The following is a 20,350-nucleotide window of genomic DNA, read 5'->3' as shown; positions in this document are numbered from 1 at the left end:
TCTTGGTGCCGCTCTTATCACGCCTTGGCCTACGTCGTTTGTGTAGTTTGTTGCAGGACCCCAACACCAAAGTGCAAGTCACTCCTTCATGTTGCGGTGTCTGGACAATCAGACCTCAGCCGCGACAGTCACTCCGCCATGTTTAAGAAGGAGTAAGTACACCCTTGGACTCTTCCCTCCGTCGAGGCTGCCATTGTACTTACACAGACACACAGTCTGACCGCGGGCGCAAAGTCCAAGGTCAAATCCTCGGTGCAGCGGGGAATTCGAGCCAAAGTCCTCGAGACATACCCGGCACTCGAACCGCACATTGACGAGATCATGCCCAAGAAGAGTCAAGTGGATGTGGTGAAACTGTAAGACCACAGACTCCCGAGGACGGAGACCCTCTTGCACCAGAAACCAGACTCACACTGTTGGCTTAGACCAGACCGCGTCTCCCTGTACGTCCTCGACGACCGACCCTTGTTCTACCAACACATGGACGATCCTATAACCCCGCACCTCAAAATCGTACACCAGTATCCTCACGCCTTCAAGACGATCCGTATCGACCGTGGTGCGATCCGTTTCGTGCTCTCGGGCGCAACGCTCATGGTCCCCGGGCTCACATCTCCAGGCGGCATACTTCCAGATAAAGATGAGGAGGCGAAACCGGGGGACATTGTCGCTGTGTCTGCCGAGGGAAAAGATGAAGTCTGCTTGATCGGACAGTTGGAGATGGGCACGGAGGAGATGAAGGCGAAGAAAAAGGGCGTCGCTATGAGTGCAGGTCATTATCTTGGAGACGGACTGTGGAAGATGGATTTGAGTTGAGACCATCTACCCAGAATGAGCTGGCGGAACGAAGCCTCTGGAGTGACATGGAGACGACCCGAGACATGTTCGTTTTGCCTCCGATCCCACCAAAGAGGATGGGTCGATTCTGCCTACAAAGACTCTGGTCAGGAAAGCACAGCTGCAGCTTGGATAGGTGTCATTGCAGGATTCGACGCAGGCAGAACTGTCAGAAGCCTGAAGACGCAGGACGGGGAGGTCATGATCGCTGCACTGCTACCTCATAACCGATCACAGCAATCTGTTATCCCAGGAAGGTGGCATTGGTGTGGAACGTCACTGAGAGTACACCGTGCACGAGACAACACATCGAGTGTCTCTTTGTACAAGGTCAGGTTACGCCATGCAAAGGTCGAATCCGAGCACTCGAAGACATTTGAGCGTACCGCAGGGACTGTCCTGTAATTGGCACAACTTATAGAGTCCTGGATCAGTCGTCCCTTGATTTGATTCTCACAAAATGGGAGCAGAAATAATACGACATTTGGTACAATCGACCATTTGACTTTGATTTCTAGAGCTTTCGTGATACTGAGTACAAACTTTTGTCTTTGCCATTCGTCGCATTTTTCCATGATGAGTGACGCTGAATATTGAAAGGTAAAAAGCACACATCCTCCAAGGCGCCGTCAAGGTCCTGACCATGCTTGCCTGACAACTGTGAGGTTGTCGCACCTACATGGTGCTTGCTGTTTGGTCGGCAGTATTGATGCCCTTGGACCTTGTCCCTTGCACTCTGGATGTCAAAGTCACACACACATGGTTTGACAGTAAGTCATAAAGTCGAGCTGCTCTTTCCACTGCCGCTGTCCTCGAAATCCATACATGTTCCCCGTTTGAGTGCGCCCATCCCGACCATGCAGCCCCTTCTCCATGAGAAGTGCAAAGGTCTATGCAAGAACACAAAGAAAAAAGAATATGAAGGAGCAAGGAATGGACAGCATAACTCGAAGCCAGCAACGCGAGGGTATGGTGGTAACTCAGTCATAACAAGTCATAGGTGGTTGACGCTCAAGCAAGCGCCTTTTCGCACCCCTTTTCGCCGTGCAATATGGCCAGGTTAACTGAGACCTCTTTTTTAGGAGACGGATCATGCTACCGCTCTGCAGGAGTGTTGGTAACGATGAGATGAATCGGGTAGAGAGAAATCGATAATATCAGCCCGAGTTGGGTAGCAGGCGCAAGCAAGGTTGCAATGATGCCAGTGTCAGTCGATGTTGATGGTTTTGCCACACATATTTTTGGATCAAATTGTTGAGACTGGGACAATCTGACGAAACGCTGTAGTGGACGATGGGACCTCGTATGTGAAATGCTTCAGTCATTCAACATATCGATCTGCATGCAAAAATGAGCAGAACATTTTGTTGAACAATCCAGTATATCGGTAGATCGGGCAGTGCTAGAAGGAATCTGCAGGCTCAGCCACTCTTGTCGAGCTCGGCTTTTTCCTCAGCGCTTAGAACGTCGCCCAGTCTTTTGATGGTTTTCATGTTGGTGGCTCCATTGCGCCATGCAGCACGTAATGTGTGGAACAAAGGCCGGTTATTTGTCTTTTCTTCTCGCGAGAGGTTGACCATATCAGTCGCCAGGCGTTCACTGATTGGAATGCGACCACCCAAAACCTTGCCAAAATAACGAACAAGGTGTTTCATGCCGCTGTCGCTGCCTTCCTGCGAGTCCTTCACAGCAGTGGCTTGAAATTCTTGGTACATGCCAAGATTGAATTTGTCGACAAGAAAATCGCCCCAGAACGAATACAAAGGCTCAAGTGAACCTTCGACTCCCTGCTCATGCTGTTGGAAAGCAAGATCGTGAAGCGACTGATAACTCTGGTCGTATTGTCCGATCTGTGGTGGTGGCAATTGAGTTTCCTGCCCGCCTTTGGTAAAGTAGCTGATGGAAGTATCGTCCGTTACTGGGATGGTGCCGGAATATCCGAATGACCAGTTGCGAAATTGTTCGAGTCTGATGTGCGAGTCAGTGGTTCGATCTAGGACGATAAGATTCGGACGCAACTCACTGCTGTGGACTGGCTGCACCGCCTCGGAGGCTTGGAACTCGGGACTTCTCAGCGTTGGGACCACCTTCGCTTGACCCAGGTGCTTTATCGTCGCCATTGTGATCAATACCATTCGTCTCAGGTACTGCTGCTGCATGTGGCTGCATGCGGATGTTGATGTTGGGAATATTCTCGTCAGGGAAGACGTTGTCCTCAATATCAGCCCGGGACATCTGGCGGTTGTGACCATTGACGAAGCTTCCCAACACAGGTGGACCATGGCTAGGTGGTGATCTTATGGGGCTCGGTAGCTGAGCGAAAGGAGGCAAAGAGACCCTGGAACCGTCTTCAGGAGCAGCTGCCTCAAATGGAGGGGAAAACGGTGCCCCTGTTATGTTGCCGTCGACCTGAGCTCCTGGCACGTAGGAAGACATTTGAGGATTAGGATGGAAGATGCCATTGACTGGGGCAGCATTCAAGGGTGGGCTTCGTAACTGGTCCATGCCAAACGACGAATCAACACGGGGAGGTTGTTCGTACTGTGGTGCCGGATGGTACTGGTCCAAACCATGTTGAGGCCCGTCGTTTTGGGCAGACTCGAAGCGCTCCTCCACTGGAAGAATGAAATCTTGCCAATTTTCGCGGCGTCGAAGTCGGTCATCTCCATCAAATCCGGGCAGGAACTCGACACTCTTGACTTGTTGACAAACATATCGGAGTGTGTCCAAGGCCATGTTGTCATCGGTCAAGGTCTTGATTCGCTTAAAATTCGCGATGACACTCAGTGGCACATAACCTTGTCCATCCATGTGTTTTCTCAAGAACAAATCCTTGCAAAGATTGTCAATGGAGAAATAGTACTCGCTGCGGTACGTTAGCATGTCCTGGTAAAGGGTAAAGGCATATCTTACACTTGAGTCATGACCATCGATAGGAGAGCGTAAGAGTTGAGCGGGTCGTTGAACGGCATGGCACTCATAATGCCCGGTTGCATCTGCATTTGGCTCGGATAGCCATATGCTTGCATGTCGGTTTGTATGGATGGAGGACCTTGTGGCATGGCCGGCATACCATTGTAGTAGCCAGGGAACATAATGCTCACGGGAATTGATTGAGAGCGCGGGTTGTTACGAGAATTGGTCGGTGTCTGAGTCGGCTGGAAGGGCTGTGACGCCTGCCTCGAGCGGCTTTCGGTGTGGGAACTGGGCCCGCTTGATTCGAACCCATTCTGAGGCAACGGAGACGTGTACGCATGGGAGGAGCCGTAAGTCGGATTATAGGCGTGGTTGCCTCTGCCGCGATAACCTCCTCTACCACCGCGCTCAGGGCGAGGTTCGCGTCGACTGCTGCCGTCTCCTGAAGGCTCACGATCACGCCATGACTCTACCTTCTCCCGTGCTGATTCAGGTTTGTCCCTGGACCAGTCTCGATTTCTACCAGAACCACGTTCTCGGCCAAATTCCCCACTGCCGCGTGTAGCACCATTGCCAGCACCCTTGAGTCTATCAAAGGAGTACGATTGCCGATTCGACTGATCAGGCGATGGCACATAAGCACCAGAAGGCTGCTCTCCCGTCGCAGTCAGGTCACCGTTGGTGGCGTAAGCAGGATTTTGTCCAGCGTGCCTCGAAGAAGACCTGGAACTATGCTCCGTGCGGAGAGCGTGATGCTCACCACTACCTTGGACGGCTGAAGTGATGTTATCGAGATTGTCTTTACCGTTTTGCTCTGTGCCAACAGGCGTAGAGGGCTTGCGAGATGCGGGTGTGGTATCCTCACCATTCCCAGGTCGGCCGCTACTTGTAGGAACAGATGCACCTCGCGCGCCACGATGACCCTCAGACTTGCGACCTCGATCTTGGTCGCCTGCTTGTCTAGGCACTGGAGGTGGTCCCATGGATCCTGCGGAATCCTGCTTCTCGCCCGCGGCGGAAGCATGGCCGCCTCGGCCAGTGGAGTCCCGGCCTCTCCCACCACCTCTGCCACCTCGTCGAGCTACAGAAGGAGGCAGCTGGGTTTCGAATTTGGCTGTCGGTACGAAAGCCATCGTCGTCCATTTCTTTTGTGGGCCTTTCGGTTCTGTTTTGTCATTGGCGCCAAGAGAACTCGACTTACGGCGTTCTTCAACGTGCGAGTTTTCTGGAGTAGGCCAGGCCTGCGAGTCACCAACAGTTGGTGGCGTCTCACCACTAGTTCTCTCGCCATGCTGAGGGCCGGAGCGGCTAGACTTTGTTGGTATGGAGTCCTTGCGACTATTAGACCGCGATATTTCGGCATTCTTGCTATCCCGTTCGTTGTCGACATCCTTGCTAAGAGATTTGCGCTTTGCGTCCTCATTTGATGCTTTTGGTTTGGGCGTAGCCGACACACTGGCGGTCGTTGATTTCGGCTGGATGGCGAGATCTTTCAACTTTGCAGCACGCTGTTGCCAGACATTTACAGCTGGGATAGGTGCAGCCTTGAATTCTTTCTCCGCCGTCATTGACGGTACGGAAACCTTCTCCCAGTCATCCTCCGACTCCTTGGGCTTTTTCTCCCCGAGGCCCTGACCAGATGTATCAGAAACTTGTGCTGACGAATACGTGCGTCCATTTGCCAACTGTGGCCGAGCCTCATCTTTGCGGGAATCATGGCTCGCCGTATTGATGGGGGCATCGACATGGTCATTGGAGCGTACATCTTGGTCGGCGGACAAAGTCTGCTGTGTTGTCGGTATAGGCTCCTTGTCTCCAAGATCTTTCGCCGGTGTGTCTGCCAGGGTGGTCTCTGGGCTTATTTTATCATCTGGCACAGGCTTTTCCTGGGGCGACTTCAATGCTGACCCCGCATCAGCAGCTTGTCGGTCCTTGATTCCTTTCTCAGATGCAGGACTCTCATTTCGAGGTGTTGCCTGTATTGTTGTAGACGGTGTAAGACCTTTCGCAGCCTGTGCGTAGGAAAATACCGGCGCCGCGGCGCTTAACGGTGTCGACATCTTGATCGATTGACTCGAAACTCTGCACCTCCTTTTCCACTACCGCAATTCCGGACCCCTACCAGCAACAAGCTGGCTGCAGTCGTAAGACACCAGTCTTCGCTGGGAATACTTTGCTTCCAGAGAGGCGATTGTGTGGCAGCCTTGAATTCCAACCAGTGTTGTCCGTAGCAATTGTTCTTTCAGTAGTTGCCTGTTGACAATCTTCACAATACTGTCCGTCCTTGTTTCGGTTCGATTGCGCAGTGTCCACGGTGATGACTGACCCTACTTCACTTATAACATGAGATGAATCACCCTCTTATGAACCGCAGTCACAATGAACTTGAATCCTTCAGTCGCACGACTACGACTCTCCACGGTCCTCCCTCACGTGTCTTCAATACAGACAGGCCTCTTGTCCGCGTCAATACTCTCTCGAGACCCTGAAATTGACGGAACCTTCGACCGGTTCGAGAGAGGTCACAAGAAAAAGTGAGGACCTTGTTCGGGATTCTGTCTCGATGCAAAGATGTTCTGGCTTTGAATGAGTAAACAGTCGCAGAATATGACGACGCGGGCACACTGTCGAAAGGTTCGAGGACAATAAACGGGCTGAACAGTGTCGGGCGTCAGTCGGCGGTTGATCGTGGCTTGGTGAGGATGATGTGAGGGATTCCAAAACTTTTTGAGTACGAGGTTCAACGGCACAACCCTGGACCAGCACCGGAAGCGCAAGGGTCGACAGAAACGCTGGAAAACGACGGACACGAGCCTGGAGAATGGTAGAAAGGCCAAGGGACCGAGGAAGAGAGGATTGAGAGGTCTGAGAGGATTGTGGATTGTGTGGGTTGAGTGGAAGTCTTTTTCGGTGCAAAAGCTACTGTGAATGAATTTCCATTTCCTAGCGGCATTAATTGGGGACTTCCGCCCGAACAAAACCAACGCAACTGTAAAATAATGTGCAGCGCAGACCAGCACATCAAAGCAAAGCATAAACCCCCTCTCCACTCTCTAAGTCATCACCTATTCTTTCCGCACCCTGTCTTGTCTATTCATGACTGGAATCACATCATCGTCACTGTGCTGTCTGACCTAAAAGCTATATTGTGGCCACTACCATGTATACCTTCTCATGGATCAAAGACGACCTATGCAGTGATCACCTTCCATCACCAGAAGGTGCCTACTAAGTAGCCGATCACCCCGTCAGATGGCCTCCAACTCCTCTTAGCCTTTCTCCCCCGCTCGTTCCAGATATAGTATGGCCGAACGTTTCCAATCCTAACCCTCCGAGGCTCTCCCCAGCCTGGCCACTACAGCTGATTAGTTTAGCATCATATGTCGACGGCAGCAGCTTCACGGAACCCTTCACTTCTTGCGATACTTCTTATTGCGCAAGGTCGGACAGGTTCAGGTGCCCAACTCGTCTTCCACTATCCTCCGGACCCACTGTCCGCTGATCGCGTGTCGGATACTACATCTTCGGCGGAGGAAGATGATGGAGAGAGCTCGAGCAGCGATTCGGAAGACTCATCTTCAGATGATGACTTCGAACTATTCACAAAGCGGCTCAATGCGGTAACTAACAACGACAACCGGTCACAAGCGTCGGATGAAGAGGACGGAGATTACTTGGCTAAGAGGAGGACACAAGATGATGGAGATTGGAAACCTCCCTGGGAACCACTCCTTGGCCTTGGAGAAGATGGACTCGTGAGCCTACTCACCCCAGGACGGGCGTGGCATAAGCGAAGATTTGAGCTTGGAATCAACGACCTTACTTTTTTGGGGAGACCTGTCTACGCTCGTGATGATGGATTCTGGCGTAAACCAAAAACCCGCAGACCGAAATCTCTCGAAGACGAAACATCGCAGCAATCTCCCGAGGAGGGAGCCAGTGACAGTGAAAATGACGACGAGGTGAGAGCAAATGGGACCTCGAACAGCCAGCCGGCCGATGAAAATAAAAAGCAAAAGGATAACATCAAGGAGCCGAGAAAGACGCAACTTACCATGTTCCACGCGGTATTCGTCATGGATCCTCCATTGTTGGAGCATTCATTTCGGGTCAAGGAGATGTATGATCATGTTGTCAAGAAGTTTTCCAAAGTTCTGAAATTCGAGCAATCCCGACACGAGTATGTCTGGGAGCAGTCCGAACTATTACACTCGATAAAGTCTTCGCATCTCCAGCAACGATCGCCAACCAAAGTATTGTATACGGAAATGCTTCGAAGGTCATCTCTGGCCGCCGCAATAGCAAAAGTCTTTGACAACATCTCAGCTTCGAAGATAGCTGCAATCACACTCAGCTCGAAATCATCAGCATCTCTACAGATTCCCCCTGTCACATCCACGTCCTATCTGCCTTCGCTGACCGAATCCCCGCTCGAACCAGGTCTATGGCTTACCACGGCAACAGATCCTGCTTCAACAGAGTCAGACCTTGATGCAACCTCTTCTTCAGGTGCGCTGCAGCTGTCTAAAAATTTCACGCTCCTTCTCAAGCGGAGCCCACAAAATATCCTCAAAGACATTCAAGCCGCAGGAGGACCGCTGGCTGTGCCGTTGGCCAATTTTATAGCCAAAGCCAAACCAACCAAATCTTTCTACAAGATATCAGTCGCCACGGGACTTCCACTACCCGACATTACACATCTGGCCCGACATCTCGTGTACTGGCGGCGCGCAATTGCTATCCCGCCCTTGCATCAGAGAGACACTTATATCGTCTCTCCAAATGCCAACATGAACAAGCTGGCTTCGGCCTGCAAGACTTATGAAGCGAGTTTTCCGATGTTGCCATCACTGCCGAAAATGCTCAATTCATTGAGTGGCACGCCTACTCCTTATGGCTCTCTAATTCCCAGCACTGACCACAAAGAAGAATATTACCGGGCTTTGGCGTGGCTCATGCGTGATGGCTGGGTCACCCAGCTCCGGACGTTCGCTCTCGTACGCGTCGATCCCGAGGTCAAGAAAGCCGTACGGGAAAAGGAACGAGACGACGCAAAGGGATCCAGAACACCGGTCGAGCGAGATGCACCCAAGAACTCTCCTGATCTGGCGAGGAGTTTCGGCAGCGGCACGCCAACCACAGTCGCAAGCAGTATTCCATCCACGTTCAGACAACGCCCCCAGCGTCCTAGTATGGTCAGTCGACCATCCAGTGACGGTCGCCAATCTATATCGACAGATCACACCAGTAGCCGGGGCACGCAGCAGTTCAAGCACAATCCCAAAGCCGCGAGTTTGATCTTGTCTCCGCAGCGCGCTTCTCCAGAAGAGTCTCGCTGGCTCGATTATATCGCGTCGACCTTGACGGCTGCTCATGATAAATCGGCACCAGAGCTGTCTGAGTTGCCGGCCACCGATGCTGAGACAGTGGAGCTCCGGCGGTACTGGTCAATCTTCGTAAAGTACTTTACGGGCACGGAGGCTCTGGAGAAGATGCCGCTGCGTGAAGGCTTGAAGAGGAAGTTCGTCTGGGATATGCTGGTTAAGATGGGTGTGGATTTTGAAAATGGTGTCGAGGATGTGAAGGGTGAGAATAAGAAGGTACTCGTCACTATAAGACATTGGTAGAGCATACCAAATCTATCACCACAATATACCAATTTACTGCGATCATGTCAATGATTGGCGCCACACCCAGTCGTCTAAAGTCTGTCCGAATATATGTCTAGGATGGGTATCTCGTCTATTCTATCGTCCTCTAGTTCCTGCATCATTATACCGTGATACTCCAGCTGTTCGTACACATGTTGGCAAAAGACCCCAAACCCCGCTCATAATCTCCCCAAATGGCATGAACCCCGGGCGGGACATGCAGAACATCACAACTTCGACTTGACCACCACTTTCCCGTGCTTCGCATTCTCCTCCATCAGTCTTCGCGCCTCGTGTCCAATCTGGCCAGCATTTTGATCTTTCGGCACAGTCGCCACATCACTCTTCTTCGGCGCACTGCGATATCCATCCGTAAGGTTCTCCTCATTAACCACATTCCCATCTTTGTCTCGTCTGATTCCCAACTCCAACAACTTTGCAAACACGGCCGCAAAATCTCGGAAAAACAAATCCTTGTCCTTGGCATACTTGTCAACCCACACACGGAAACTGGGATCTTCGAGCAGCGCGATATCCGTAGGTAACATCATTAACGTCTCCTCCTCTTGTTCCTCCGGCTCGAGATCCTCATCAACATACACGAACTGTTCCAACCCGTTGGCCAATGTCTTCTTCTTCCAGTCATGCACTTTAAGCAGCTTGAAGTACGTGTTGCTAAACCGCGTAGGGTTGTTCACCCATTTACCCTCAAACCCCGAACGGTCACTGTGACATCGGCCGAGATTGTGCGCGCCGGATAGCGCGACGATCTCTTGATCGTTAAAGCCCATACGGTAGAAGATCCAACGGAGGTGGTCGGCGCCTTTGGACCCATCTGGTAATCGGCCTCGAGGTGGAATGCGTGAGTCTGCTGTGAAATCGGTCCGGCCTGGTTTCCAGGAGATTTTGGGCCCGTCCATTTCGCGGATCGCTACGACCGCGGCCAGCGTCCAGAGATCGGCGTATGTTATGAATGGGAACTGAGCCTTGATTGGTTCGAGGAAGGCGCGGGCGTGTTGGAGACCGGCATTGGCTGGGTCGCCGCCTTCGGCTTCGTAGCGCATGCCTGCGCCATTGGAACCGCCTGTGTTGGTGTCCTTGCAGTATGTGCCAGCTGAGTGCCAGGCAAGACGGACTAGGACGGGGCCAGCGGAGCCATCGTCGTAGTCGGGTTGGCGCAGGAGCGATTTGATTGCGGCTTCGACTTGTGATAGTTGTGATGCTGAGGGTGCAGAAGGATGGTCGGCGGAGCTAGATGTTGTTTGAGGGGAGGCAGACATCTTGAATGCGAAGGTGCGCTGGGTCAAGCGATCAAGATTGAGGTGGCGCTCAAGAAGAGGAAGGGTAGAGTGTTACTGAGGGCAGGGGCAAAGAATGTAAGAAATGAGAAAGAAACAAAGGAGACGAATGGACTGAGTGAAGGAGAGCACGTCGCCTTCGATCGCAGGAATGCAGAAGATTCAAGGGTTAAAGCAGAATCATTTCAAGAGCATCGGAGGGAGGCGTTGAATGAAAGAATCACGGAGAAAGAAGGGAGCATGGAGACATGGAAGATGCACATGTTTCCGATACTTAGCCGTGCATAGATGGTCAGATAGTCGTATAATGATCTCATTGAGCGAGTGGGTCGACAGTCGAGCACATGTGAGAGAGAAAAAAAATGAGATTGTTTTGCAAGACCAAGCAAGACCAAGGTCAAGCTTGATAGTTTGATAAGGAGGCGACATACGCGCGCGTGCACGAGGCTGAAAAAGATATGCATCGGACCGCCTTGCCGGATATCGGACATGACCTCATCCGCGCTATTTCTCATTAGGTTAGGTTCGATCAAAAGTGCCGAGGTACAATGATAAGATAAAGACATCGCGGTTTTGACCGTCAACCCTGAATCCTGATTTCTTCCGATGAATTTCCCATACGTGACTCCAGCGATGAATATCATGTAAATATCAGATGCCCAGAGAAACAAGGCTGTCGACCACGACTAAACGAGCAGATGTTGGGGCAGAGGCAACAGGACAATGCCTTTGTTCTCAGCGGTGGGTATGGAGTGATTTCAGCCAATCAATCAATCTAAATCATCATCCCTTACCTGACGAGGCTCTCTACATTCTTTGTATGTTGCCCAGGTGAACTTCATTTTTCCCATTCGTTTGCAGCCATGGTCGATCGGGTCAGATGCTTCTATGCAGACAAAGATCCTCCGGCAATAACGATGGTGCCCATTTCAGAGCCGAGTTCTGGCTCCTTACCAGCTTCGAGTCCTCCGACACTCCCCCTAATTTGTGGTAGATTAACATCCCGAAGAAGAGCAGCCTCGCCCAGTCTCACGGTCCTCTATCCCAAGCTTCCTCAGGATGTCGTCCTCAGTCGACAACAACATGCAGGTTGTCCCTATGCCACGCTGGTCAAGCATAGTCGGTTGCGCCAGGGTTCTGTTGGCCATCTGCGTACTAGGCCTTACTGCAGCAGCGACCGCCATCTGGGGAGGATATGATGAATTCATATTTGCTCTGTTCACGGTAAGTGATGCACCGTTGTCATATCGATATGCTGAAGCCTAATGGAACAAGTCCGCTGCAAGCCTGCTCGTCTTTGTCTACTACTTTGTCGCCCTCTCTGGTCAGCCAACATTGTACAATCGATGGGCTGTTCTGGGTCTAGAAATCTTTGGCGTTGTCTTCTGGCTCGTGAGCTTCTTGTTGCTTGCTCATTGGACAAGTGTGTACAATGCCTACTGGTTTGGGGAGAATGATAACTATAGCTGGTGGAATACCTCCATTGCACCAGACAAGATCGGGTTCCGGGAAAGAAGTGTCTTCAAGAGGGGTTCCAACAGCTATCATACTGGAATCGCATTGGCAGGGACAGCTGCAGGATTGGGAGGTGTTGAATTGTATGTTCCAGCCTCCATGTGTGCACAAGGGGCCAAGTCCATACTAAACTTTGGTACAGTGTTCTCTACGCACTCACCCTTATTGTCTTCGGCGCCTCCTTGCATCACCAGCGGGTGCAACCATCAGAAGGAGAGACTGTGGTAGCACCTGAGGCTGTCCCTGCTTCTGAAGCTGAAACAGTCGGGGCAGATGAGAGTGCCGAGGCGAAGACCGGAGGAGTGAGGGAGGTCTAGATGGAGGAATGATGATCATCGACGGGAGGAGGTTAGATGCGAGTATGTACAGAGCAATCGTCGTCGGAGGTAGATATAGCAAAAGCCCAATCTTACCATATACATGCTAATGGTCCACACATATTCGAGGTTACTTCCGAGGCTATATCCCCATCTCCCTGCTCCAGGCCGGCTCGGACGTAAATGGAGATGAACGGAGAAAAGCGATTGATGCCAAGGCTGCTTACCATTCTTTTCATCCACATCTCTTGTTGACTCGCCCGTCGCCCGTTCCCCGTTTCCCACTTTCCCCATTGTCGCCGTCATGAATACGCTTCACGAACAGACGATGATTCGATCAGAGGATGAATTCACCTATATCATTTGGCCGCTAGAACGCTGCCGGAATCTCACTCCGAAGTTAGATGCTCTTCTCCGCGAAAATACATCTGCATCTCATTCTGGCTTTGACATTCAGTTTCCCTTTCCCTTCTGTTGTCTTGTTCATGAGCTCGTTACCAGCTATATGATATTTCCTTTCGTTGTCGCTCGTCGATTCTTTCATTGGTGCTGTCACTCAAAATGCATTTGCAATAACACTGCATGAATTTTCCTTTACCACCTATTCCAGCTGAATAGTTTCCTACTCCACGATGCTTACTTCCACGTCAAAGGACAGCTCCCAGGATGAGTGGACCGAGCCGATTGGACACCAGGTACAATCATCAAGTGCTCCCCAAGGCGACACCGCGCATATGGACTCCACGCCGGGCGAAAAGGTCCCCATTGAACCTGGGGTCGAGGAATCCATGGACGCTCGAATCGAGCGACTAGGCCGAGAGCGACCAGCTATCTTCAAGTCGATTTGGGCCGAGCTCGCCTTCGTCTTTTCCATATACATGTCCCAGATCCTGACAGAGTATTTCGTTTCCGGATTCAGCGTCATCCGACCTATTCTCATTCAAGATCTGAACATTCCCCAGGCAGCTAGTGTCTGGCCGGCAACAGCATTTTCTCTGGTCATCGCAGCGACGTTGCTGGTGTTTGGGAGACTTGGGGACATGTGGGGAGGATATCCTGTGTTCATGGGCGGAATGGCATGGCTAGTTCTATGGAGCGTCGTCTGTGGTTTCAGCACCAACCCGATCATGTTGGATATTTGCCGGGCGCTACAAGGCCTGGGACCAGCTGCTTCCCTGCCTACCGGTGTGATGCTGATGGGCACTGTATATCGACCTGGTCCACGAAAGAACATGGTTTTCGGCCTTTATGGCTTGTTTGCAGTCCTTGGTTTTTACTTTGGCATTTTCTGTGCGGGCGTCATTGGTCAGTACATACGCTGGGGCTGGTATTTCTGGATCGGCGCCATCCTCACGTTGATCACTCTTGTCACGTCGGCAGTTTCCGTGCCCAACGATCGGAAGGAACGGCTCAAGAATGGTATCACTATGGACTGGCTTGGAGCCGGCACCATTGTCCCGGGCATCGTTCTTTTCGTGTTCGCCATTACACAGTCTGCACACGTGGAGAAAGGGTGGCGCCAACCTTACATTCCAACATTATTCTGCGTCGGCTGTCTCTTTCTGATGGCCGCAGTCTACGTCGAAGGTTGGGTGGCCAAAGAGCCGTTGTTGCCTCCTGATATCTTTACAACACCACGCATGACCCAGCTCACCATTGCGCTTCTCCTCTTGTACGGCAACTGTGGTATCTACTTGCTTTATGGCGTACAGTACTTCCAGGATATTATGGGCGCTACACCTTTGCAGGTGGTTGCGTGGATGACTCCTATAGCCGTCGGGGGGATTATCCTCAACGTTCTCGAAGGATTCGCTCTCCACTTACTACCTGGCAGACTGTTCCTGGTTGTCTCTGGTGTGGCCGCTCTTGGCTGGCCACTTCTACTCGCCTTTGTGCCGGAGGGTGGTAGCTATTGGGCGTGGATATTCCCTTCGAACGTCATGGTCACGATGAGCATCGATCTGTCTTATGCTCTGATCTGCGTCTTCATCACAACCACACTACCGTCTGCACGACAGGGCCTGGCTGGAGGGTTGATCAATTCAGTCATGCAACTCGGAATGGCCATCGTGCTTGGTTTCAGCGATATCGTCCAATCATACACTGTTGACAGCGCGGGTTTGAGACAAAGCTATAAGAACACTTTCTGGTTCGGCGTGGCTACTGGTGCTGTCAGCCTGGTGCTGTTGGTCGTTTGGGGCAAGATTGACAAAGCGAAGAGTGACTTGACTGCTGATGAGAAGCTGGAATTACAGCGTGAAGCAATGACAGCATCTCGAGAAAATGGCGCTGAGACTTAGAATTGCATCCTGCATAGCGTCTGTTTGGTTAGGCATAGTAATGGTGTTCGGACATAGAATTCGCATAGACACCAGGAATGGCATTATGTACATAACTACGATTACAATGGCTCAAAGGTCGAGCTGCTGCTACGATAAGGCTTGGAGCTGCTTGTCTAAGTAGTGGCGCATAGAGCGCCTGCTGATTATTTAAGGTCGCAATCTCAATACCAGCCAGCGTCGTTAAATTTCTTCCGTTCGCGTCTCCATCTTCCCTTCTCCGCGACTGTCTTTCTGCCTTTTTCGACAAGCATATCCCGCCGCCAGATCGTAAGCCTGTCCTCAGTCTCATCAAACGGACCGGCCAGTGATGAGAAGTGAAATGAATCAGGCAACCTTGATCAAGGAAAGCTCAAAGCAGGAATGCGACAGTTGCTGACAGGAAGACGTGAGAGATATTACTACATACTTCACCAAATTCCTGGCATGATGGAACTACAATTTTGGCTCTGCATAAGATATAATGCCAGACAGCCTTTCGTCGTCACTTCCCGATGCAGACCATCGATCGCCAGCTGCTGATTTCCCCAGCAGGTAACCCGAAGCAAGACAGCAGTTTGTCAAAGGAAGCAAGATGCAAGACCAGGACCATGACCGCCAGCCTGACCTCAAAAGTGTCATTGCAGATGGTTCGTTCTGGATGATTCCAGAGCGGCAACTCCTCGACCTTGTCAAGTTGCAATTCCCAAGTGAACTTCAGCGACTGCAGAATGCCACATTCCTCAAGAACAATAACGCGCCACGACCGGACGGGTTGTCAATTTCGGAATACCTTTTCGGTCAAGATTATGCTGAGATAGATCGTACACTGGTGGGTGTGCTCGCCTTACGATGGCTATGGAACGATGATTATGGTACTTTCACCAAGGCTCAAGGCCCGGCGGGTCTCATCCTGAAGCAGGAATCATTTCGATGGCTGAGAGAGATCTTTCTCAGAAACCTTGAATGTTCTGAGGACATCTACACACTCGTTGTCTCCATCGTCATCAATGACTTGGGCAAAGACTCCAACCTTGCGAAAGACTATGCCCAGCTGGTACAGGTTGACATTTCCAAGGTCAATCACGACATGATCCTTTATCATTCTATCAAAGTAGGGATGATTCCTGCACTAGACCTCCTGACTGAAGAGAACAAACAGGATGTCCTGGTGGGCATCAGGCTTGGTTCCGAATTCAACTTCGGACAATTAGCACAAGCGGAGAACGCGCCAGCATCCCTAGCAGGTCTAGCAGAGATGCGTGGTCATGATCGAGCTTTTCAGATGCGATTCATGGAGCAGGTTCTTGACTTGGCGGGTGCATCTGGACATGAGGACTGGACTTGTGCGAAGAAGATGATTGAGCCGATATTTCAGTCATACCGAAACGTTTATGATGTTGCTCAAGCAATCATGGACGACAATGTGAGTTTGAGAGAAGGGTACGATATCATCCTGATTCGAAAACTCGAGCTACTGCGGCGCACAGGCTATGCTCGCCAGCTCGACATCCGTATCCCACAGGACCGCGCACTGATGCGGCTGTTTTGTCTGGGAAATACGACGAACGCAGAGGAGGCAGATGTTTACGCCACAGCGTTCGCTCAGCGCATGTCAGAGGAAACCAGGCAGGCATTGGCTCACGGTCTCAATCTGGACGGCACCGTAGAGGAACCTGCGGTTCAGGCAACATACACACCGGCAATGTTGACGAAGGCAGCTACAAATACCGTGAAGGGCTCAGATGACGAAAAAGTAGCTGCAGTAAGTGCCCTGTTGCGCTACCTCGCAAAGTGTATGGTAGTGCGGCCCGACAGCATGGAGCGACTTCCAAAGGGTGTAATTGTTATCGAGAGGGATGTAAGGAGGATCATGCCGATACTGGAAAGCGCAGAGTTCAACAGGAATCCTGATATTCTTGACAGGGAGGACATTCCGGAAGATCAAGTCGCAAACATGGCGCCAGGGTATTGACATGTGCTTGACGACGGGTTCTTGTCGCAAGCTTCATCTAGGAAAGGCTTGAGACATGCTTCTTGCACCAAGGCTCCAGAGGCTTAGAATAGACTTAGATTACTCTGATCCTCTCGAGGGCAGGGCATGTAAGAAGAACAATCAGAATATCGTAGCTGTGAGATGTGCTTTCGTGCGGGAAACCGGACCGTTGCCGTTAACCGCGGACACTACTGTAACTGCCACTGACATCACCATACAGAATATCTACGTGCATACAACAAACCGATTCGAACCTGTCATCAACGTCTCTTGCGGAGTTTAGAACCTATTGACCTTGGTATATACTACTGAACAAAGTCAAGCAGAAACATCCAAACGATGTTGGCACGCCTGAAGACCAGCATGCAGAGTTCTTCCCGGTTATCTCAAGTCTCGCGGCACATCTCCGGCCAAACGAGGACAATGGCAGGATACAGCAAGACCAAATTCCAATTGAATACAGGTGCAGAGATCCCAGCTATCGGATTTGGAACGTGGCAGGTGAGCGATGTCCGCGCTGTTTCCTGAACTGCTCTCACATATGCTGTACTAGGACAAAGAAGCTCAAGAAGATGCTGTCTACGAGGCCTTGAAGGCCGGATACAGACACATTGACACAGCGAGAATGTGAGTACCAACTTCTGACCATCACCGAGCAGACTTTCTGATGTCTGGTCTGTAGATACGGCACAGAACCGGGCGTGGCGAGAGGCATCAAAAAAAGTGGCGTCCCCCGAAGCGACATTTTCATCACAACCAAGCTATGGAACAATTCACACCACCCTGACGATGTGGAGAAAGCATGCGATGCATCGTTGAAAGACCTCCAGACCGATTACCTCGACTTATACCTCATGCATTGGCCCAGTCCGTTCGCACGAGGAGACAAACTCATGCCAAAAGAGGGCGATAAATTCAAAGTTGGTGATTCAGACTATGTCGATACGTACAAGGCTATGGAGAAGCTCGTCGCCAGCGGAAAATGCAAGGCCATTGGTGTCAGCAATTTCTCAAAAGGAGAACTCGAGAGACTCTTGAAGGAGACGGATATCGTCCCGGCGGCACATCAACTCGAATTACATCCCTACCTCCAACAAACCGATTTCGCCGAATGGCACAAGGCCAAGGGGATTCATGTCACACAGTACTCGCCATTCGGCAACGCGAATCCTATCTATGACAAGGGCGAGGACATTGGGAAGTTGATTGACGACCCTGTTCTGGCGGATGTGGGCAGGAAGTACGGCAAGAATGGCGCTCAGGTCGCGCTGGCGTGGGGCATTGCGAAGGGACACAGCGTGATCCCCAAATCAAAGACGCCGGCTCGCATCCAGGCCAACTTTGAGGCTGATTTCAAGTTGGAGAGTGAGGATGTGCAGAAGATTGATGGGCTGGATAAAACGTTGAGGTTCAATGATCCTTCGGGAAGCTTTGGGTGGGATTTCTACGCTGATCTGGATGGGAAGCAGAAGTAGGCAGAGCACTTGCCGAAGCATATAGTACAAGTGACTTACCTAATAGTGAGTGATGCGTCCTTGCTCGTATCACAAGCACAGCCTCGGATTGACATGTTGGACACCGGATAGGTAATCAAAAGTTGTCACCGACGTCCATTTATTGGAGTCGATGACGCTGAAAGATTTCTGATTCTCCAAACAACAATTCCATTTGACCTCAGCGTTGCCCTGTCGATCACATAATATTTAAGACTGCGCGCAGGCAGTAGTCGTTCATTCTGCTCGTCAATCCTCTTATCCATTGTCACTGCTTGCATACCTCTTTCAGACATTCCCTGACGTGCTCTTTTCTCTGCGCTGAAACGCTCGACCTGAGCTGTTAGGAGTCCGAGTTTGTGTCGCGTGCTCACCTTCCCCTTCCCACCTTTCCGCAATGGTCGCCACAGGCAAGACCGTCAACAGCCTCGCCTCCGGCGCTCGCCGTGTATCCCGACGCCTGGTAGCATCCTACATTCTCGACTGGATTCTCATAGCGTACCTGACACTTGCGCCCCTCTCTTGTCCGCAGAAGCTAACGTCTGCAGTGCCATAGCAGCCGTTGGCGGCGCATTCAGCAAGATCCACGGCGCAAAACATGCCTTCTCCCTACAAGATCCGTCCATTTCATACCCCTACCACGATGACACCGTCTCCATCGGCGTCGTGGTCATTGTGTGTCTCGTGGCTCCTGGCATAATCACCGCCATCATATCCCTACTCTTCATTCCCGGTCCGACCGTCCACCGATCCACACCGAGGTCACTTATCTGGCGGCGCAAGATCTGGGAATGGAACACCGCGTGGATGGGTCTGGGGTTGTCCCTGGCCAGTGCATTGCTGATCACAGAAGGGCTGAAGATCACGGCGGGCAAGCCTAGACCGATGATGCTCGCTGTGTGTGATCCAGATACTAGTCCGCAGTCCCTGGCTCGGTATCAGGTCGGTGGCCTGGGGAGTTCTCTTGGTTCGGCAGTACCGATTGTCGTCGACTGGCACATCTGTCGCAACACGGACGCCTCACAGCTACGCAACGCCTTCGCAAGTTGGCCGTCAGGACACTCGAGTTTCAGCTGGGCTGGTATGTTGTACCTCAGTCTATTCCTCTGCGCCAAGTTCGCCATTCATATTCCTTTTTTGCCAGCGTCAGCCTCATCAAACAGTAGGCGGTACATTTCGACATTTGACGAAGAAGGAGCGCACGACGATCACGACGAAGACGAGGATCCGTCAAAACGATTACGATTTGCGCCATCACCACCACAAACCCCATCACACCCGCCTCGCAACGAAGCAGCAGCGCCGCCTGTCTATCTGTTTGTCATTGCGTTTGTGCCTATCGGTGTGGCATTGTTCATCGCGACTTCGCGCTGGTTCGACTACAAGCACCATGGTTTCGACATCATTTCGGGCTCGCTGATTGGCATTGTCACGGCATGGGTTGGATTCAGGTGGTATCATCTGCCCATTCAAGGCGGGAGTGGATGGGCCTGGGGTGCAAGGAGTCGAGATCGTGCGTTCTGGCTGGGTGTTGGTCGTGCGAATTATGTTGGTGAAGAAGGATGGGAGTCTGCCAGGATTGCTAGGGGTGGTGAGCATAGAGATGTCGAAGCTGGAGGACATGTCGTTGGCGCTGGCTTGCCGGATCAACGTGAGTCCACTGAGACGGGCGTGTCAGGTGGAAGGTCATAATGTCTGGATGTGGTGACGGCGGAATGGTTATTGCATTGAAGCATATTAGCGCAGGCGGGTTGAAAACGGATTGCATCGGATATGTATGTACAAGAGATTGATACCACCAGGTGAGGTGGGCACGCATGGTAGGATGGTTGCATTTGGTACATGTACGGAGTGTGACATGAGCAGGTCGGTTGACAAACGGATTGTACGAGTTATGTATGATGCATGGAGCGTTTATAATCACAGAATAGTACCTAATCTCAGTAATAGCTTTTAGCATGATGAATTGGAATCGTTGCAACCTATATATCGCCTCCATTGGACCAGAC

At 51.5% G+C, this 20,350-nt stretch overlaps 9 protein-coding genes across 9 annotated transcripts; 7 read left to right on the top strand and 2 right to left on the bottom strand.

Moving 5' to 3' along the window:
• Positions 1-138: 138 nt before the first annotated feature.
• On the top strand, positions 139-816 carry EDD37DRAFT_645853 (PUA domain-containing protein; the record flags this gene model as incomplete). The annotated part of the gene is made up of 3 exons (XM_062817679.1): positions 139-152; positions 216-356; positions 426-816. The coding sequence occupies 3 exons, from the start codon at positions 139-141 to the stop codon at positions 814-816; spliced, it is 546 nt and encodes a 181-aa protein (XP_062676021.1).
• A 1,225-nt stretch (positions 817-2,041) lies between these two features.
• On the bottom strand, positions 2,042-6,044 carry EDD37DRAFT_83504 (uncharacterized protein). Its single transcript, XM_062820329.1, has 3 exons — positions 3,751-6,044; positions 2,861-3,703; positions 2,042-2,805 (listed from the first exon to the last, which is right to left on the bottom strand). The coding sequence occupies exons 1-3, from the start codon at positions 5,811-5,813 to the stop codon at positions 2,259-2,261; spliced, it is 3,453 nt and encodes a 1,150-aa protein (XP_062676020.1). The 5' UTR covers positions 5,814-6,044; the 3' UTR covers positions 2,042-2,258.
• A 724-nt stretch (positions 6,045-6,768) lies between these two features.
• EDD37DRAFT_618693 (nitrogen permease regulator of amino acid transport activity 3-domain-containing protein) lies at positions 6,769-9,446 on the top strand. Its single transcript, XM_062815825.1, has one exon. It carries the CDS (start codon positions 7,134-7,136, stop codon positions 9,378-9,380), a length of 2,247 nt encoding a protein of 748 aa, XP_062676019.1. The 5' UTR covers positions 6,769-7,133; the 3' UTR covers positions 9,381-9,446.
• Positions 9,447-11,087, bottom strand: EDD37DRAFT_618692 (peroxiredoxin). The gene has a single exon (XM_062815824.1). It carries the CDS (start codon positions 10,682-10,684, stop codon positions 9,632-9,634), a length of 1,053 nt encoding a protein of 350 aa, XP_062676018.1. The 5' UTR covers positions 10,685-11,087; the 3' UTR covers positions 9,447-9,631.
• A 225-nt stretch (positions 11,088-11,312) lies between these two features.
• On the top strand, positions 11,313-12,857 carry EDD37DRAFT_618691 (uncharacterized protein). The gene is made up of 3 exons (XM_062815823.1): positions 11,313-11,926; positions 11,978-12,300; positions 12,360-12,857. The coding sequence occupies exons 1-3, from the start codon at positions 11,762-11,764 to the stop codon at positions 12,532-12,534; spliced, it is 663 nt and encodes a 220-aa protein (XP_062676017.1). The 5' UTR covers positions 11,313-11,761; the 3' UTR covers positions 12,535-12,857.
• EDD37DRAFT_618689 (MFS transporter) lies at positions 12,838-14,942 on the top strand. The gene has a single exon (XM_062815822.1). The coding sequence runs from the start codon at positions 13,167-13,169 to the stop codon at positions 14,832-14,834; it is 1,668 nt and encodes a 555-aa protein (XP_062676016.1). The 5' UTR covers positions 12,838-13,166; the 3' UTR covers positions 14,835-14,942.
• Positions 14,943-15,306: 364 nt separating this feature from the next.
• EDD37DRAFT_83427 (uncharacterized protein) lies at positions 15,307-17,047 on the top strand. The gene has a single exon (XM_062820326.1). The coding sequence runs from the start codon at positions 15,448-15,450 to the stop codon at positions 16,825-16,827; it is 1,380 nt and encodes a 459-aa protein (XP_062676015.1). The 5' UTR covers positions 15,307-15,447; the 3' UTR covers positions 16,828-17,047.
• A 45-nt stretch (positions 17,048-17,092) lies between these two features.
• On the top strand, positions 17,093-18,513 carry EDD37DRAFT_618686 (alcohol dehydrogenase). Its single transcript, XM_062815821.1, has 4 exons — positions 17,093-17,349; positions 17,402-17,475; positions 17,531-18,368; positions 18,435-18,513. The coding sequence occupies exons 1-3, from the start codon at positions 17,188-17,190 to the stop codon at positions 18,321-18,323; spliced, it is 1,029 nt and encodes a 342-aa protein (XP_062676014.1). The 5' UTR covers positions 17,093-17,187; the 3' UTR covers positions 18,324-18,368; positions 18,435-18,513.
• EDD37DRAFT_618684 (PAP2 superfamily-domain-containing protein) lies at positions 18,514-20,303 on the top strand. The gene is made up of 2 exons (XM_062815820.1): positions 18,514-18,839; positions 18,890-20,303. Exons 1-2 carry the CDS (start codon positions 18,739-18,741, stop codon positions 20,031-20,033), a joined length of 1,245 nt encoding a protein of 414 aa, XP_062676013.1. The 5' UTR covers positions 18,514-18,738; the 3' UTR covers positions 20,034-20,303.
• Positions 20,304-20,350: the final 47 nt, after the last annotated feature.

The sequence above is a fragment of the Exophiala viscosa genome (genome assembly GCF_022695815.1).
Source record: "Exophiala viscosa unplaced genomic scaffold EDD37scaffold_1, whole genome shotgun sequence".
Classification (NCBI taxonomy): domain Eukaryota; kingdom Fungi; phylum Ascomycota; class Eurotiomycetes; order Chaetothyriales; family Herpotrichiellaceae; genus Exophiala; species Exophiala viscosa.
The sequence above is the reverse complement of the archived record's forward strand: the minus strand, read 5'-3'. Positions and strand labels throughout refer to the sequence as shown.